Here is a 15893-nt window from a genome sequence, read left to right on the forward strand (position 1 = left end):
TCATGTGCAACATCTTGCATGCGTGGCTGTGGGTGGCTTCACAGTTTTCCTTCGCCGTGTCTGTAGGTCACGGCCTGGAGACCCCTCCAGGGACCCCTAAGGGGAGGGGGGGGGGGAGGGCACCCTCTGGGGTTTTATTTTTTTAATTTATTTCTTTTTTTCATGATTTTGTACCCCCAAACGACATTTTCTTTGGCGGGGTTAGGGGGGGGGGTTAGGGGGGGTGTACTAGAATTCTGCCCGCGTAGCGGGCAGAACTTCTAGTATAGTACCTTTTGAGAAATAGACAGTGAGGACACCTCAGGACAATTTCCCTGTTCCCCACAAGAAATGCTTGTTTCATGGTTAAAATCAAACTGATTTATGTTAAAGGAGAATTCCGGACATTTTAAGTGTTATCTTTGATGTGTCGTTACTCACCTACCGACGTAAACAGTGGAATTGTTTATTTCCAGAGATTCCCCTGTCGTCATATTTTCAACCCCCTCCGTTGATATAATGGGAGCGCGTGTCATAGGGAAGTTGCTTGTTTCTCAACATGGCAACACCAAGTTGCCAGGTTCTGGGAGAGAAACAAGCAACTAGCGTTAGCTCGTTCGTCATTAGCGGTAGCCTCTCAGGAACTTTCACTGCATGTTTGACTATCATGAGACTCCACAATGAGTAGTAGTAGAGAAAAAAATAACTTTGCATCGGTTATAATAGACGAATTTCCCTATGACACGCGCTCCCATTATGACAACGGAGGGGGTTGAAAATATGACGACAGGGGAATCTCTGGAAATAAACAATGCCACTGTTTACGTTGGTAGGTGAGTAACGACACATCAAAGATAACACTTAAAATGTCCGGAATTCTCCTTTAAGGATAACTATTAGGAAAAGATTCCGGTTGGGGTTAGGATTAGACATTTAGAGGTTTAGGGGTTAGGGTAGGAGTTATTCCTGATTTATACTTAAAGTATTTGCATACCAGTGTCATCCATAAAAAAAATCACGTGCGCTGCGTTGTGGGCTGTAGATCTCAAAGTTTGGGGTTAAATGGGTTACAAATAATAATAATTGTATTAAAAATGTTGCTTCCGTAAAAGTAAACACTATGCCCATATTGGTCTAGATAGGATTGGATGTAATCAAGTTTTTTATAGCTGGGGTCTCTGACTTCAAACAAAACTTAAGTTGTGCGTAATTTTGTGACATGAAGTTAAATGGGCCAGGGTCATATTTGACACATATGGTCTAGGATTCCTGGTTTTCACCCAGGAGGCCCGTCCGTGTTCGACTCCCGGTATGGGAACACAACTTATTCAAAACTGAATAAGGGTGTATGAATTCATGGTGCTGTCAAGGAATTTAGTCTACATAACAACTGTTCATAAGCATAGTTCAAAAGGCACATCCAATGGACATTGATTTCACTATCAGATTAAAGAGTCTCATAATAATTTAATTAGTATTATATTATTTATTCGCCTGACATTTATTTTGTAGCTGGTTGGATTGATTTTCGCAAGCTCAACATGTGCAAATGTTGAATGTTGAACTTTTACTCTCGTTGTAGATTAATGATGATGATGTGGCATGAACAAGTGGCATCATGGCCACGTCAGTCTACCTTCACTTGATCCTACCCTACCCCCTACTGTTGACTCTGTGAACAACATGCATACTCAAATGAAAACGGAAACATATATGCATGTACCTGTATATTTTATTTTATTTATTTTATTTTATTTCAACTGCCCCCCAGTTTGGTATTACATTAGACAACATCACAACGGACCCCCATAACTTTCAAAATTACAGACCTATAAGGGTCATTTAGCTGAGGACCCACTGGAACCCCATCAAGGCCCCCTGGGGGTCCCCACTTAGAGAACCAGTGGCTTATCTTGTTAGATACAACAATGATTCTCAACCTGTTTGAGGTGATGATGAAGCCCTATACATGGGCGAAACGTTGTTCACTTTTTGTTCAAATAAAAAAAAGACGAGAGAGCAGTTTATTGTGTGCAGACATTCCTTTTTTCTTCACTTGATTATTTTTGGGTCCAGCACCATGTTTAAAGAACTGTGGGGATGTGCATGCAGATCCTACCAGCATGCATATCCTACCAAACTGAATACAAACAGGTTTATGGTTGAGGTTTTTGGTCACCACAATGACAGGAGTAGACCTCTATTGCACATGCCTTTGTTACTGGTTACTTTGTAATACATTTGGTAATTATAGTATTTACTTGAAGGATGGTTTCATTGGGCTCAGTGTAGAAGACAGATTTTATTTTTATATAGGCCATATGGGGCGTGCAAACGTTTTGAAAATATTGGAAGGGGTCCTTATGAAGCAGTAGTGGCTAAGAGCCTCTGCCTGATGATCAAAAAAGCCTAATATCTAGCCCAGCTTAGGGGGAATTCAGTTTAGGACTAAGATGTTGGCTTTCCCATAGGGGCTTTCCATGTGGAAGACCAGGGTCCGGGTACAAAATCGTGGGCATTAACTTACAGTGACTTGTCACTTGGGCCCAAATTAGTTGGGGGCAATGAAAAGTGAATGAAATTGGTCATAATCAAAACTCCAATTAACCTCAATTGGGGCATGTAAATACTGTATTCAGTATTCTGAGTATTCCAGCATTCCACCTGACATAACACAACTGATTTAACTACTGAACTAAATAACATGCTATTTCCCCTCTACGCCAAAATGTGTGTGTGTGTGTGTGTGTGTGTGTGTGTGTGTGTGGGGGGGGGGGCTTCAGCTTGGGCACCACCCAGTGCAGAGCGGTCTGCCTGTGCTCACTTACGTCCTCAGAACACAAATAAATACACAAGACTTAGTGCTTAGATAGAATTCCCTTCTGCTTATTCATCACTAGAAAAATGTCCGGCCGTGGCAAATTGTGGAAAACCAGGTGTGCCATGGTGTTGCACCAGGAGCCTATCTCTGGAGATGTGGTCTTTAGGCAGATCAAAACTGAACTGAAAAGACAAAGGGCAATTGACTCCAGAGAAAAAAGACTGAAGCCATGGCACTTACTGACATTGTGAGAAAAAAAAAGAAAAAAAGAAAAATCCACTATTTTTGTATTGAAATATTTATTAATGTATATTATCTATTGAAATGTTTAATACGATATTATGTAATCCTGCATACTTTGTAAACTGTATAAATTACAATAAAGTATACTAAAAAGCAAAGGAGGAAAAGGTCTTGGTAAAGGAGGCGCCAAGCGCCACCGCAAAGTGCTTCGTGATAACATCCAGGGAATCACCAAGCCTGCCATTCGCCGTCTAGCTCGCCGTGGCGGTGTGAAGCGTATCTCTGGTCTGATCTACGAGGAGACCCGTGGCGTCCTCAAGGTTTTCCTGGAGAACGTTATCCGTGACGCCGTCACCTACACCGAGCACGCCAAGAGAAAGACCATGACCGCCATGGATGTTGTCTATGCTCTGAAGAGACAGGGGCGCACTCTGTACGGCTTCGGAGGTTAAATTACTGACTTATATCAACGACCCAAAGGCTCTTTTAAGAGCCACCCACAACTTTTATTTAAAGAAAGTTCCTTTGTACATTAGACTTTATCTGCAGTGAGGATTGTCAATGAATGATTAGAGGAGAGATGTATGAACAACGGTTCTGGTTATAATCAGAAATCGAGCCATATTTAATAATTACGGGGACTATCCAGCCGAAATGTATGGTTCTGCACAGTGCATACCACAATCCCCATAATAAATATGTGTGAAGCCTATATAGCATGTCAAAAGAAGAAATGAGGAAATGATCAGAGCAGCAGAATAAAAAAGCCATTCCTGGCGTTGACCACAGCAGAAGGCAGAAATGGTTAGGAATTTAATAATTGTATCTACTTAAATAACACAGTGCAACAACATGGATAAACTCGACTGTGTTCCATTTAAATACAAGAATACTAAAATAAACTGTTAAAAGCATCGGGTCTGGTGTGATTGTTAGATCTGTCCACGGTGATTGTGGGCATATGTAATGAGTACGCTTATAATACACATATTATAGTAGGCCTACATGTGATGTTATATCAAGTATTTGATTATTATATGCCTATAGCTAAATATCACTGATATTTAGCTATAGGCATATAATATTCAAATACGTGTATTAATATATATAAGCATAATGAGTGATCTGACCTCATCCATAATGTGCAAGAAGAGCATTGTACGAAAATATAATTGAACAGATATGACCAATTGCATTGTGTTGGCTGATTAACGTTATTATGCAATACCTTGTGCTCTAGGCCAGGAGTGTAGCCGTAACCCCAACTAAACGTTTCTTGCATTTGGCAATAGTACTGCATGTTAATGTTAATGTTCAGCCTTTCATCCACGAAGGATATGAAAACTAGTTTTAAAGAGGCGTCGCATGGTAAATAGAATTAGCTCTTAATATAGAAACTGTGGGTGGCTCTTAAAAGAGCCTTTGTGGGGGTTGTTAGATGAATTTAGTTGATTTATTTCTTGGCGGCTTTCTCAGTCTTCTTGGGGAGCAGAACAGCTTGGATGTTGGGCAGCACACCGCCCTGAGCGATGGTCACTCCACCCAGCAGTCGGTTGAGCTCCTCGTCGTTGCGGACGGCCAGCTGGAGATGACGGGGGATGATGCGAGACTTCTTGTTGTCACGAGCAGCGTTTCCAGCCAGCTCCAGAATCTCAGCGGTCAGATACTCGAGGACAGCCGCCAAATAGACGGGGGCGCCGGCACCGACACGCTGGGCATAGTTTCCTTTGCGCAGCAGCCTGTGGACACGACCCACGGGGAACTGGAGCCCGGCACGAGATGAGCGGGTCTTGGCCTTCGCCCTGGACTTTCCTCCGGTTTTGCCTCGACCTGACATTTTTTTTGCTTTATTTCTTGAGTTAGACTACGAAGAAATGTGCTGAAGAACAGGAACACGAAACATTTATATCTTCAACTCAGTGCTGTCTGTGGGCGCCCCACCAATCATAAATATGAGTGAGAGCGCGGGGTGAGTGTGTATGAGCGCCCCTCCAATCACTACTAGTGGCATGAACGGTTCCTCCCAGAGAAGGAGGTTCCTAACCATGAATGAGAGCGCGGGCTGACTGTGTATGAGCGCCCCACCAATCAGTACTAGTACTCGTGCCGTGATCGGTTCCTCCCAGTCTAAACTGTGGTTCCTCCCCAAACAAGGAGGTTCCTGAGCAGAGACCAATCAGAGAAAGACGGCGTCTCAGAGCCGCTGTAATAAATAGCAGGAGTTTGCGCACAATTCATCACAACTTCTAACTCTACAGATAGAGACAGAGAAAGATGGCAAGAACCAAGCAGACCGCTCGTAAGTCCACCGGCGGCAAAGCCCCCAGGAAGCAGCTCGCCACCAAGGCAGCGCGTAAGAGCGCGCCGGCAACCGGTGGAGTTAAGAAACCTCACCGTTACAGGCCTGGTACTGTGGCTCTGAGGGAGATCCGTCGTTACCAGAAATCTACCGAGCTGCTGATCCGTAAACTGCCCTTCCAGCGCCTGGTGAGGGAGATCGCCCAGGACTTCAAGACCGATCTGCGCTTCCAGAGTTCCGCTGTCATGGCTCTCCAGGAGTCAGCCGAGGCTTATCTGGTCGGTCTGTTTGAGGACACCAATCTGTGCGCCATCCACGCCAAGAGGGTGACCATCATGCCCAAAGACATTCAGCTGGCCCGCCGTATCCGTGGAGAACGTGCCTAAACTTATCCAATACTGTCACTATCCCAAAAACGGCTCTTTTAAGAGCCACCCACTTATTTCCGTAAAAGATGTCCACTTATTAAAGCCATTAGCCAAACCACTATGGCCGTAATTATAGCAGTGAAATTATAAACTTCAGTGCGTATACTCATAATATTTTAAGAGGCGGTAGTTTTATTTTTTATATTTTTAAAATTAAAATTTTAAAGGGAAATATGTAATTCCCATAATGGTCTGCTCTACTGTGCTATTGATAAGTGATGGGGGTCTCTCCTTTTTATATACTTTATTGACATTATTCTGGTTTTACAAATAATGCATGGTTACATAACATGTTAATAGACATTTTGTAGAATGCAGATTGATCTGGTAAGGGTGTTAAAATGCAGCAAAATGGAAAGAACACCAGAATGTAAGGAACCATTAATATTTGGATATGGAATTGCAAAAGTAAAAATATTAAGACACACACTATTTGTTGTGAGTAGGCCCTAATCTGTTGTGAAATAAGCCGAATGGCTTTTTCCAAGTCTGCATTTAAAGTTAAATAAAAAAGAGCAGAATGAATTAGTAACTGGTCCTAGAAAAGTAATCTAAGCCCAAGACCAGAAACGACCCCCCCAAACTGTTTACTGGGCATATACGTTTATTGCTATAGTGTTGATGATGTCTTGTATATAGTTGTAATGGCTTTTTTTTGTGTTATCCTTTTTGCATCATTGTACAATTGTACCACTGTGCTATTTTCAAACTGTTAATAAAGTATTCAATCAAACAAAATCAGACGATGTGTCAATTGAAATATATGAGTAATACATAGGCTATTTGCTCCCAGGTAGCTTTACCAAAGAAAATAACTTACAGCAACAGTTCACTTGTGATATATTTACTGAACAGTTCTGTCCCATGCTGCTATAAAGGTAGGCCTAATTGATATGGGGATGGACATATTTGCTATGGCAGTCCAACTGTTTTCGAACACAATGATAATTAATCATAAAACGGGATGCAGCAGGATATACATTGCATCACAGAGATTTAAAATGTGAAGGGTACGTGCTGGCTTGTGTACCAGCATGTCTGTTTCCATAAGCAAAGTACAGACAGCGGCAGTTGATTGTATAAGATAAGCTTTATTTTGTTTACTTTAGTTTGATCAGATGTTATGTCAGATGTATTACTCACAGTAAGTTATTCGTCCACAAATGAACAAAGCTTTCCACCATTCAATAGCTGTCAATGGGAGTTGCTGCCATCAACTGGAGTGTGTTTACTAAGGTCAGAAAACCTTCTATTTATAACTAAACGGATAATAAAACAAGAGTATAGTTTATGTTATCCTGTCGTCGGGTATGTCTGCTAAGAGGATTACGAGGATTGGTGTTAATGTAACATAGTTTAACATTGTATTAGAAGGAAAATGATGGGGGAATTGTGTGTTGCCCGTTGAAGAGTGAGGTGTTAAGCCTATCAATACAAAACGAGAGCGTTCTTCGCGTCTCAGATAATGTTCATGACAAAAAGGCACAAGTGTGCTAGCAGTGTGCCCTTTGTTACATTTCATAATATACACAGTCGTTTATAATATCTTGTTTTTTGTCGAGGAGAAAACACAAGTGGCACATTAAGCCACCTAGAGAAGAGGGGCTCTGTGTGCATTGACTCTACATGGTTCTCATGTTGTGTTTAACTCCAGCCCCTTCACTGTGCTCACCACCAGTCTAATCTACCGTACCGATACATTACATTAAGGCAAGTTACTACCCAAATCTGATAGAATCATGGCAGAAGTCGCTCCAGCTCCAGCTCCGGCTCCGGCCAAGGCCGCCAAGAAGAAGGCAGCTCCCCGACCCAAGAAGGCCGGCCCCAGCGTCGCTGAGCTTGTAGTCAAGGCCGTGTCCGCCTCCAAGGAGCGGAGCGGTGTGTCCCTGGCTGCGGTCAAGAAAGCTCTGACTGCCGGCGGCTACGATGTGGAGAAGAACAAGGCCCGCGTCAAGATCGCCGTCAAGAGCCTGGTAGCAAAAGGCACTCTGGTTCAAACCAAAGGCACCGGCGCATCTGGCTCTTTCAAGATGAACAAGAAGGCTGTAGCAGTTAAGGCGAAGAAGCCTGTTGTCAAGAAAGCTGTCAAAGCAAAGAAGCCCGCTGCTGCCAAGAAACCCGCAGCGGCTAAAAAGCCAAAGAAGGCGGCAGCAAAGAAGCCTGTGGCCGCCAAGAAATCGCCGAAGAAAGCCAAGAAGCCTGCTGCCAAGAAGGTAGTAGCTAAAAGCCCGAAGAAAGCCACCAAAAGCCCCAAGAAAGTAGCCAAGAAGCCTGCAGCAGCCAAGAAAGCCCCAGCCAAGAAGGTTTCCAAACCCAAGGCAGCAAAGAAGGCAGCTCCCAAGAAGAAGTAAACTGTTATAAACCTATCCCACCTTTACCCACAAAAGGCTCTTTTAAGAGCCAACCACAACTTTTTATAAGAGTTTTTATTTCCTCATTTTCACGCACATTGACCATACACCATTTGTAACATGTTCTGGAGTTAGCTGTGTCTACCCAGCTCACTATTTTTGAGGAAAGTCGTGAGGCTTTCCTCTGAAATGACTCCTTTGAAATGACCCCTACCCCATCCCAAATTACAGAATAGTGCCAGTAGTGTAGTCTTTCTAAATGTCATATTGATTTAAGGTAGCCTAGCAGCCCCAGATGATGCATTTGAAATATTCTAGAGCTCAGTGAAAATGAACATCTAGAATAGATTATCCATGTTTGTCCCATTGAAATACATGTTCAATTTTACAAGGGAGATACGAATAGCAGCACCACAAAGTTTAAACAGTAACTTATGATGTTATATAAACATATAACGATCAGATATAACTTTTTGCACACAGTAAACATGGATTCCATTGTTCACCATTGTTACAACAGTGTAAATAGATAGATAGATAGACAGATATATACCGATAGTAGCATTCTACTGGACTATGGAACTTGTTTAATCTGTTACACATCAAGTGCGCACACATGCATAGAAATCCCCCTATATTGTACTATTGATATACTGTTTTTGTGTTGTCTGATAAGTCTGTCTTTACTATATCATATCAGCTACTCATGAGCAATATATATAAATGCTATGACTGTATAGTACTGTATATTATGCATCTTTTTCACAGTTTATTTTGAAGTCTGGAGATGTGTTTTTTTGTGACTGTAAACCTACTCACGACTGTGATAATGTGAATGTTGTGAGTGTTTTTATTTATAATAAAGTATTCTTCAAAAGATATGGTACACATACTGCCGAATAAGTGGGAATAGTTTCTTTTTGACATAACGTCAGTATGGCTCTTGTGTTAAAATGCCTTTAAGTAATCAAATAAAAATAGAGCAAATAGACATTACATAGATATACATACTAGTTAATTGCTTCCACTAAGGCACAGCTTTATAGCCATAATAAATAACCGTTGGAGGTCATTGTCATGCAGAACACAGAATAAAGGAGCAGCTTTTTAGGCAACGCCCAGTGCAGAGCAGGCTGCCTGTCTTCCTATACGTCCTCAGAACACAGATAAAGACACAAGGCTTTGGAGAGAAGGGACACGCAGATTTGAACCTTCAGCTGAACTCAAAATGTCAGGTCGAGGCAAAGGCGGCAAAGGTCTTGGGAAAGGAGGCGCCAAGCGTCATCGCAAAGTGCTTCGTGATAACATCCAGGGAATCACCAAGCCCGCTATCCGCCGTCTGGCTCGCCGCGGCGGTGTGAAGCGTATCTCCGGTCTGATCTACGAGGAGACTCGTGGTGTCCTCAAGGTTTTCCTGGAGAACGTGATCCGTGACGCAGTCACCTACACCGAGCACGCCAAGAGGAAGACTGTGACCGCCATGGATGTTGTCTATGCTCTGAAGAGACAGGGACGCACTCTGTACGGCTTCGGAGGTTAACAATGCTGACTTTATCTACCAACAACCAAAGGCTCTTTTAAGAGCCACCCACATTTTCTGTACAGAGTCTATTCCGTAATTGATATGTGAGACACTTTAGGTAATGGCCTACTTGTTGACGTAAACACTTAGTCGTTTGCTTCCTATACAGTTTTGATGACTATGATCCTTGGCCAGTGATTGGGTTTAAATACAATCTCTCAACATGTACACCCTGACCCTCTTAGTGCAAACTCGAGCTTGGAATGGTCCTTTTGGATAAATGCCATTACAGGCATATTGTGAAGGGTCCACTCACAATTCCGGGGGGTTGGATCAGGGAAAGGTAGACTATTGTGGCTATGATGCAACATGCCACTTGTTTTGTAACAGATTATTTTAACTATAAAGACAGTGCAAGTTGAGGGTGTACAACTCACTTTGCACATTGAACTTGTGAAAATATTGTATATAATACAATGCACAATACATTCCAGGCGAATAAGTAATATAACACAAATGTAATTGTTATAAGACGCTTCATATAGTCAAGATTAAGATGGGGGAAACCAATGTCCATTGGTCCAGCATTTTCTATATTGTCTAGTAGTCTAGAGAGTGACTTCATTTGACCGTATGCTTATAAACATGGACTATAACAGTTAAATTCACATCCACTACTTGCCAGCATCATGACATATTCCCTGATTCAGTTCGGAATAAATTGAGTTCTCATACCGGGAGTCGAACACGGGCCGCCCGGGTGAAAACCATTCCTAACCGCTCTAGACCATATAGGACTGTTGGGTATGACACTCTGAATGTATACACTAAAATTACACATGCAATTCCAGTCAGAGACCCCACTCATCCCAGCTATAATGAACATGATCAAATGCTTTGTGTGGTACAACTGGTATCATCTGTGAATAGTAGCAATAGTCTGCAGCTCGTGGATTGACTAGATTATACTGTATACATTATGCATCGATAGAAAGTGTGTTACAACTAGATTGAAATTGGAGCGTGCCGTGGACTAGAACTATTAATTCCGATTAAAATATAGATTTACCCTAAATGTTTATTATACCTTATCCCTAGTCTATATTTTAGCGGGAACAATAGATGATGCAGCAGGCGGGAAAACATTATGCAGAAACAAAGACAGTGTAAGACACCTCCCTCTGTGGGTCACATAAGCAGTGGCACCAATCATGTGCTGGGAGTCGCACACCTCATTTGCATTGGCCTGGTTTAAATACTGGTGCGACGCCGGTTGAACGTTACTTCTTTTCTTCATCCACATGAGAAAGAACCATGCCTGAACCCGCCAAGCCAGCGCCCAAGAAGGGCTCCAAGAAAGCCGTCACCAAAACCTCTGCCAAGGGCGGTAAGAAACGCAGAAAGTCCAGGAAGGAGAGTTATGCCATCTACATCTACAAGGTCATGAAGCAGGTCCACCCTGACACTGGTATCTCTTCTAAAGCCATGGGCATCATGAACTCCTTCGTCAACGACATCTTTGAGCGCATCGCCGGTGAAGCCTCCAAACTGGCTAACTACAACAAGCGTCGCACCATCTCATCCAGGGAGATTCAGACGGCCGTCCGCCTGCTGCTTCCCGGTGAGCTGGCCAAGCACGCCGTGTCCGAGGGCACCAAAGCTGTTACCAAGTACACCAGCTCCAAGTAAACTGCACAGTCTGCTCTAAACACAAAGGTCCTTTTAAGGACCACCCATATTATCAAGAAAGAGGAGATCCATTTGTAATAGCAGTTTAATATTGACCTGCTCGGGGTGTTAATGCGTCAGCAGTTGACTGACAACAAGGGCCACTAGAAAGACTGGCTCAATAGCTGTTTGTGCCTTCACTTTTATTTATATCTATCCAGACCATCTACTGCACTGCGTGCACTGAAGCGGCTTTTGTAATTTCCTCCACTTCCCAATTGTTGAATGATGATACCAAAAAGTGTCACGTAATCAATGTTAAGATATACATAGCTAAACAGTACACAAGAATAATAGAATATTAATAGTAGCCTGCTGTTTAGAAGAAGGGTACACTTGCGGACACATCCGTCTGATATTCTCTCATGCGAGTGATCTGGCCTCATAAGCATGGTATGATGCAAGGGAGTACATTATGTACACTAAAATATTATACATATTACATATATTCTTTTTAAAGAGCATTTTCCACTTGATAAACACTAGGTTATTATACCAGGAGTATGCATAAGTTATTGTAAAGCTTTTATTTGAGCTTTCAATACAAAAAAAAATATTTACATTAGATTACAGGTTTCGGCAGACAGTCCAGTATGTTAAAACACATTTTTTTTTCCCCCAAACGCACACAACCCCTAGCAAACCATTGCTTATTAAATAGATGTGTACACTAATACTATTGATTGTATACATCCTATTTTACACAGCATTTGAGACACATCAGTGTCAAGTTTTCCCACTAATGTAGTAACAACCTGTAGGCTAATATTACATCATTACCAAATCAATATACTCCAATAATAGCATGGTCATATTTAAAATGGTTTAAATATTTTGCAAATAATTGCACCAGGTGGCTTGGGAAGGGAATGAATAATATGAAACCATTCGATGGAATGTATGATAAGAAGCTCTGTTTGTACTTTTCCCTTTGAGTAGTTGACACTAGTCAAGTGTTAGCAGTGGATTCAACAAAAACCTTTTCATCTAACCTCTAGTAGATCTTGATCATAATGGTTACTTGGGTATTGTCAATCACACAGATCGCCACAGTTACAGGACTTCCTGGTAGCCCCCATGGTATGCACACATGCTCTTCTATATGGTCGGCATTAAAGTCAAGTGAGGATTGAACCTAACCCAAATTTGTGACTGTGGAGGAGAAGTCGTCATGGGGGTGACCTGACCATTAAAGGTCAGATGAGATATGGGGCATGACTGAACCTGGTGTGGTGTGCCAACAACTTCAGTTGTGTTACTGTTTAACGTAATGAAGTGCTGTTTCAGTACCGTGGGCTGAACCGAAGTCTTAAGGCAACTCCGCACCAAACAGACTCGTCCAGACTATTGCAGACTACTCCAGACTGCAACAGACTGGTATTCGGTTGGCAAAAGTTACCATTTAAGTCTGTCAGCCGACTGGCCATTCATGTGCTAATTTGACTTTTAGCGTGCCAGCGTTGCCAGGTCTGCTTATTATAAGCGACTTTGGGCTTGTTTCCCTGCAAAGCCACTTAGGGATGTTCCCAGCGTTTTTTCTTCACTGACGTGCAGTGGTGTAAAGTAACTAGTACATTTACTCAAGTACTGTACTTAAGTACAATTTTGAGGTACTTTTACTTTACTGGAGTATTTCCAATTGTCTATACTTGTACTCCACAACAATTATTTGAAATGTTTAGTTACTAGTTACTTTGCAGATATAAATCATTATGAAACATACATTAACCTCTTTTGCCCTATTTTATACCTATAAGCTATTTGAAAATAGCAGATCTACAAGCTCACAACGTGTTGCGATGCACGCATTCTGAGCTTGTAGATCTGCTATTTTCAAACATTTTGGTACTTTTACTTTTGGTACTTTAAGTACATTTTTATACCAATACTTTAGTACTTTTACTCAAGTAAATGTTGAATTCTGGACTTTTACTTGTAACAGACTCAGAGTACATCTATTGCATTCAAGCCTGGAATTTCGTCATTTTAGGGGCAAGGCCACTTGGCCTTTGGTGTTGTAATTTTTTGGAGGGCACAAAGGCCCTGCCCGGTCTTCCTGCCAGGGCAGGAAGGCCATCCAAAAAAATAATAATGATTTTTAAGTCCAAAAATGATTTTTAAGTCCACGGAAATAATGCATTTAACTTGAAGGTTAAGGATCATTGTATTTTAATATATTATAAGAATAGTATAACTATCTGTGAAATATAACCCGTTTATTTCACAAAATAATGTGTTGGCAAATGACCAATATTTAGTTATATAGGTCTCAATATGTCACATTCAGCCCTGGACTTCACTGACTGAAGTAGGGGTCACATTAATCACATTAGATTCACATAATGTATTTTACCCACAATTAATTTTCATTCAAATGAAATGTTAATGAACTTGCACTAATAATGACTTTAGTTGATTTTTCACTCTTTAAAATATAGTATTTCTTAATTATTAATAATTACAGCTTCTTTTTTTTTCACGATTTTTTATTGTTTTTAAATAATAATAAAAAAGGAACATACAAGATTTCCACCCGACAGCCATAATATATAGCCAATATATGGTTCTGTATCAGTATATGAGTCCGTTTTTGCAGATTTCATTCTAATTGGCTACTATGCCTGCATATGAATTTCATGAGCCTGGGTAGGTCACCCTGGCTTGGCGGAGATATGCCCTGTAGCGCACACTCCGCCAGTGATGTAAAGTAACTAAGTACATTTACTCAAGTACTGTACTTAAGTACACTTTTGAGGATTTTTTACTTTACTGGAGTATTTCTAATTTTCAGTACTTTTACTTCTACTCCATACATCTCTGAGGAAAATATTCTACTTTTACACCACTACAATTATTTGAAAACTTTAGTTATTAGTTACTTTGCAGATATAAATTATTACATTATAAAACATACAGTAACCACTTTAGCTCTATTTTATACCTAGGCTATTTGAAAATAGCCGATCTACAAGCTCACAACACGTCGCGAAGCGACGCGTTGTGAGCTTGTAGATCTGCTATTTTCAAACATTTGAGTACTTTTACTTTTGGTACTTTAAGTACATTTTGATACCAATACTTTTGTACTTTTACTCAAGTACTTCTACATTGCAGTATTGATACTTTTACTTAAGTAAAACATTTGAGTACTTTTTCCACCACTGCGCTCCACACAGCAGCAGCAGGTGAAAGCAATTCACTTAAACGAGGGTTGTGTTGCGCACCAAAACTGCGCGAAAGTAGGTCAAATCAATCAATCTCTCTCTCTCTCTCTGGGAGCAACAACGAGAAACAGTGAATGTAGGTTTTCATAGACATGGTCGCTTGTTTCTCTCACATAATCTGGCAACACTGACAGCCCTTTGTTGTCACTGCCACTGCTCTGCCAGTCGGCTAAAAAGCTGAACATGTTCGGTCGGCTCTGGGTCGGCCGAAAAGGTCCCGACGGACCCCTAACCGACTGGCCGACGGACCCCTAACCGACTGGCCGACGCTTCCCGAAGCCAAATCGGCCCAAAGTCGGGCCGATTTGGATTGGTCTGGAGCCAGCTTTACTGAAATGTCTCAAAAAGGTTAATATGTTTGAGGTAGTCCTGGAGCTGAGAAGCAACCACCTTCTCTCTAACACTTTGGACAGGAAAACAAGTTTGGAGATAGGCCTGTAAATGGCTTGAACCTCAGAGTCCAGGGTGGGGCGTCTTTGAGAATGGCACACAGGTGACAATTTAATTTGGGTAATACAATGGGTGAGTGTGTGTGTGTGTCAAATACTGTATGTACATCTCTAGGTAGTTTAAAATATGTATATTTCTCATAGAGGACACGATCAAATTATGTATGTTAATGTGTTTGTTTAATAAAATTACACAAATGAAAAGGTGTTGATACAACTGATGAATAAAACATAAATCTGTATTGGCAAGATATCTTTGTTTAGCATCTCTTTTGTTGTCCTGCTGGGAGCAAAGGCTGCTGTGACCACTCTGGGTTTTGTGTCCCCTGCAAAATTAGCATTAAAATCAGTTTAACCTCTATTTTATACTATTCGATAATAGAAGATTTACAAGCTCACAACGTGTCACACTGTGACACACTGAGCTTGTAGATCGGCTATTTTTGAAAATATTTGTAATACTTTTTTTTAAAAAACAACACAAATCAATTTTTCACAGTCCCTTGCATACAATCTTTTCGAATGGGGTCTGTGGCTAAATACAGTTAATATCAATTTGGGGGTCCTTCACATGAAAATGTTAGAGAACCACTACTCTCTGGAGATTGGACCAATCTTGCTAATGCATTTGTGTGTCCACACCCCTCTCCTGGTGCCATCATACCAGCACTGATTACCATCTGGAACCAGCTGTCTTATTTGCAGGACACAGAGGAGGGCATTTGAGAAACAAGGAGGTTGACATGTTAGAGAATTTATAACACTACCATTTTTGATATCCTATGTATAGCTATTCTTGCTTGTTGTGTTTAGGTGGCAGATAGTTTAGGAATCCACTTGTTTTTGTCA

The 15893-nt window shown here is 41.3% G+C and overlaps 5 protein-coding genes across 5 annotated transcripts in view; 4 read left to right on the forward strand and 1 right to left on the reverse strand.

Moving 5' to 3' along the window:
• LOC308098790 (histone H3.2) overlaps positions 1 to 5728 on the forward strand; it is a gene marked incomplete at its 3' end in the record, with an annotated part of 9779 nt that extends 4051 nt beyond the window's left edge. Inside the window, exon 3 of the mRNA XM_080447221.1 lies at positions 5312 to 5728. Within this exon, the coding sequence (XP_080303347.1) occupies positions 5318 to 5728 (411 nt within the window). The 5' untranslated portion in view covers positions 5312 to 5317. The remainder of the gene's footprint in view (positions 1 to 5311) is intronic.
• On the reverse strand, positions 4497 to 4880 carry LOC308098764 (histone H2A-like; the record flags this gene model as incomplete). The annotated part of the gene is made up of 1 exon (XM_080447195.1): positions 4497 to 4880. The coding sequence occupies one exon, from the start codon at positions 4878 to 4880 to the stop codon at positions 4497 to 4499; it is 384 nt and encodes a 127-aa protein (XP_080303321.1).
• Positions 5729 to 7509: 1781 nt separating the features above from the next.
• LOC308098744 (histone H1-like) lies at positions 7510 to 8121 on the forward strand (the record flags this gene model as incomplete). The annotated part of the gene is made up of 1 exon (XM_080447175.1): positions 7510 to 8121. The coding sequence occupies one exon, from the start codon at positions 7510 to 7512 to the stop codon at positions 8119 to 8121; it is 612 nt and encodes a 203-aa protein (XP_080303301.1).
• A 1228-nt stretch (positions 8122 to 9349) lies between these two features.
• Positions 9350 to 9661, forward strand: LOC308098780 (histone H4; the record flags this gene model as incomplete). The annotated part of the gene is made up of 1 exon (XM_080447211.1): positions 9350 to 9661. The coding sequence occupies one exon, from the start codon at positions 9350 to 9352 to the stop codon at positions 9659 to 9661; it is 312 nt and encodes a 103-aa protein (XP_080303337.1).
• A 1296-nt stretch (positions 9662 to 10957) lies between these two features.
• LOC308098769 (histone H2B-like) lies at positions 10958 to 11332 on the forward strand (the record flags this gene model as incomplete). The annotated part of the gene is made up of 1 exon (XM_080447200.1): positions 10958 to 11332. One exon carries the CDS (start codon positions 10958 to 10960, stop codon positions 11330 to 11332), a length of 375 nt encoding a protein of 124 aa, XP_080303326.1.
• Between the last annotated feature and the right edge of the window lie 4561 nt (positions 11333 to 15893).

Source organism: Gymnoscopelus braueri (assembly GCF_963280865.1).
Source record: "Gymnoscopelus braueri genome assembly, chromosome: 13".
NCBI lineage: Eukaryota > Metazoa > Chordata > Actinopteri > Myctophiformes > Myctophidae > Gymnoscopelus > Gymnoscopelus braueri.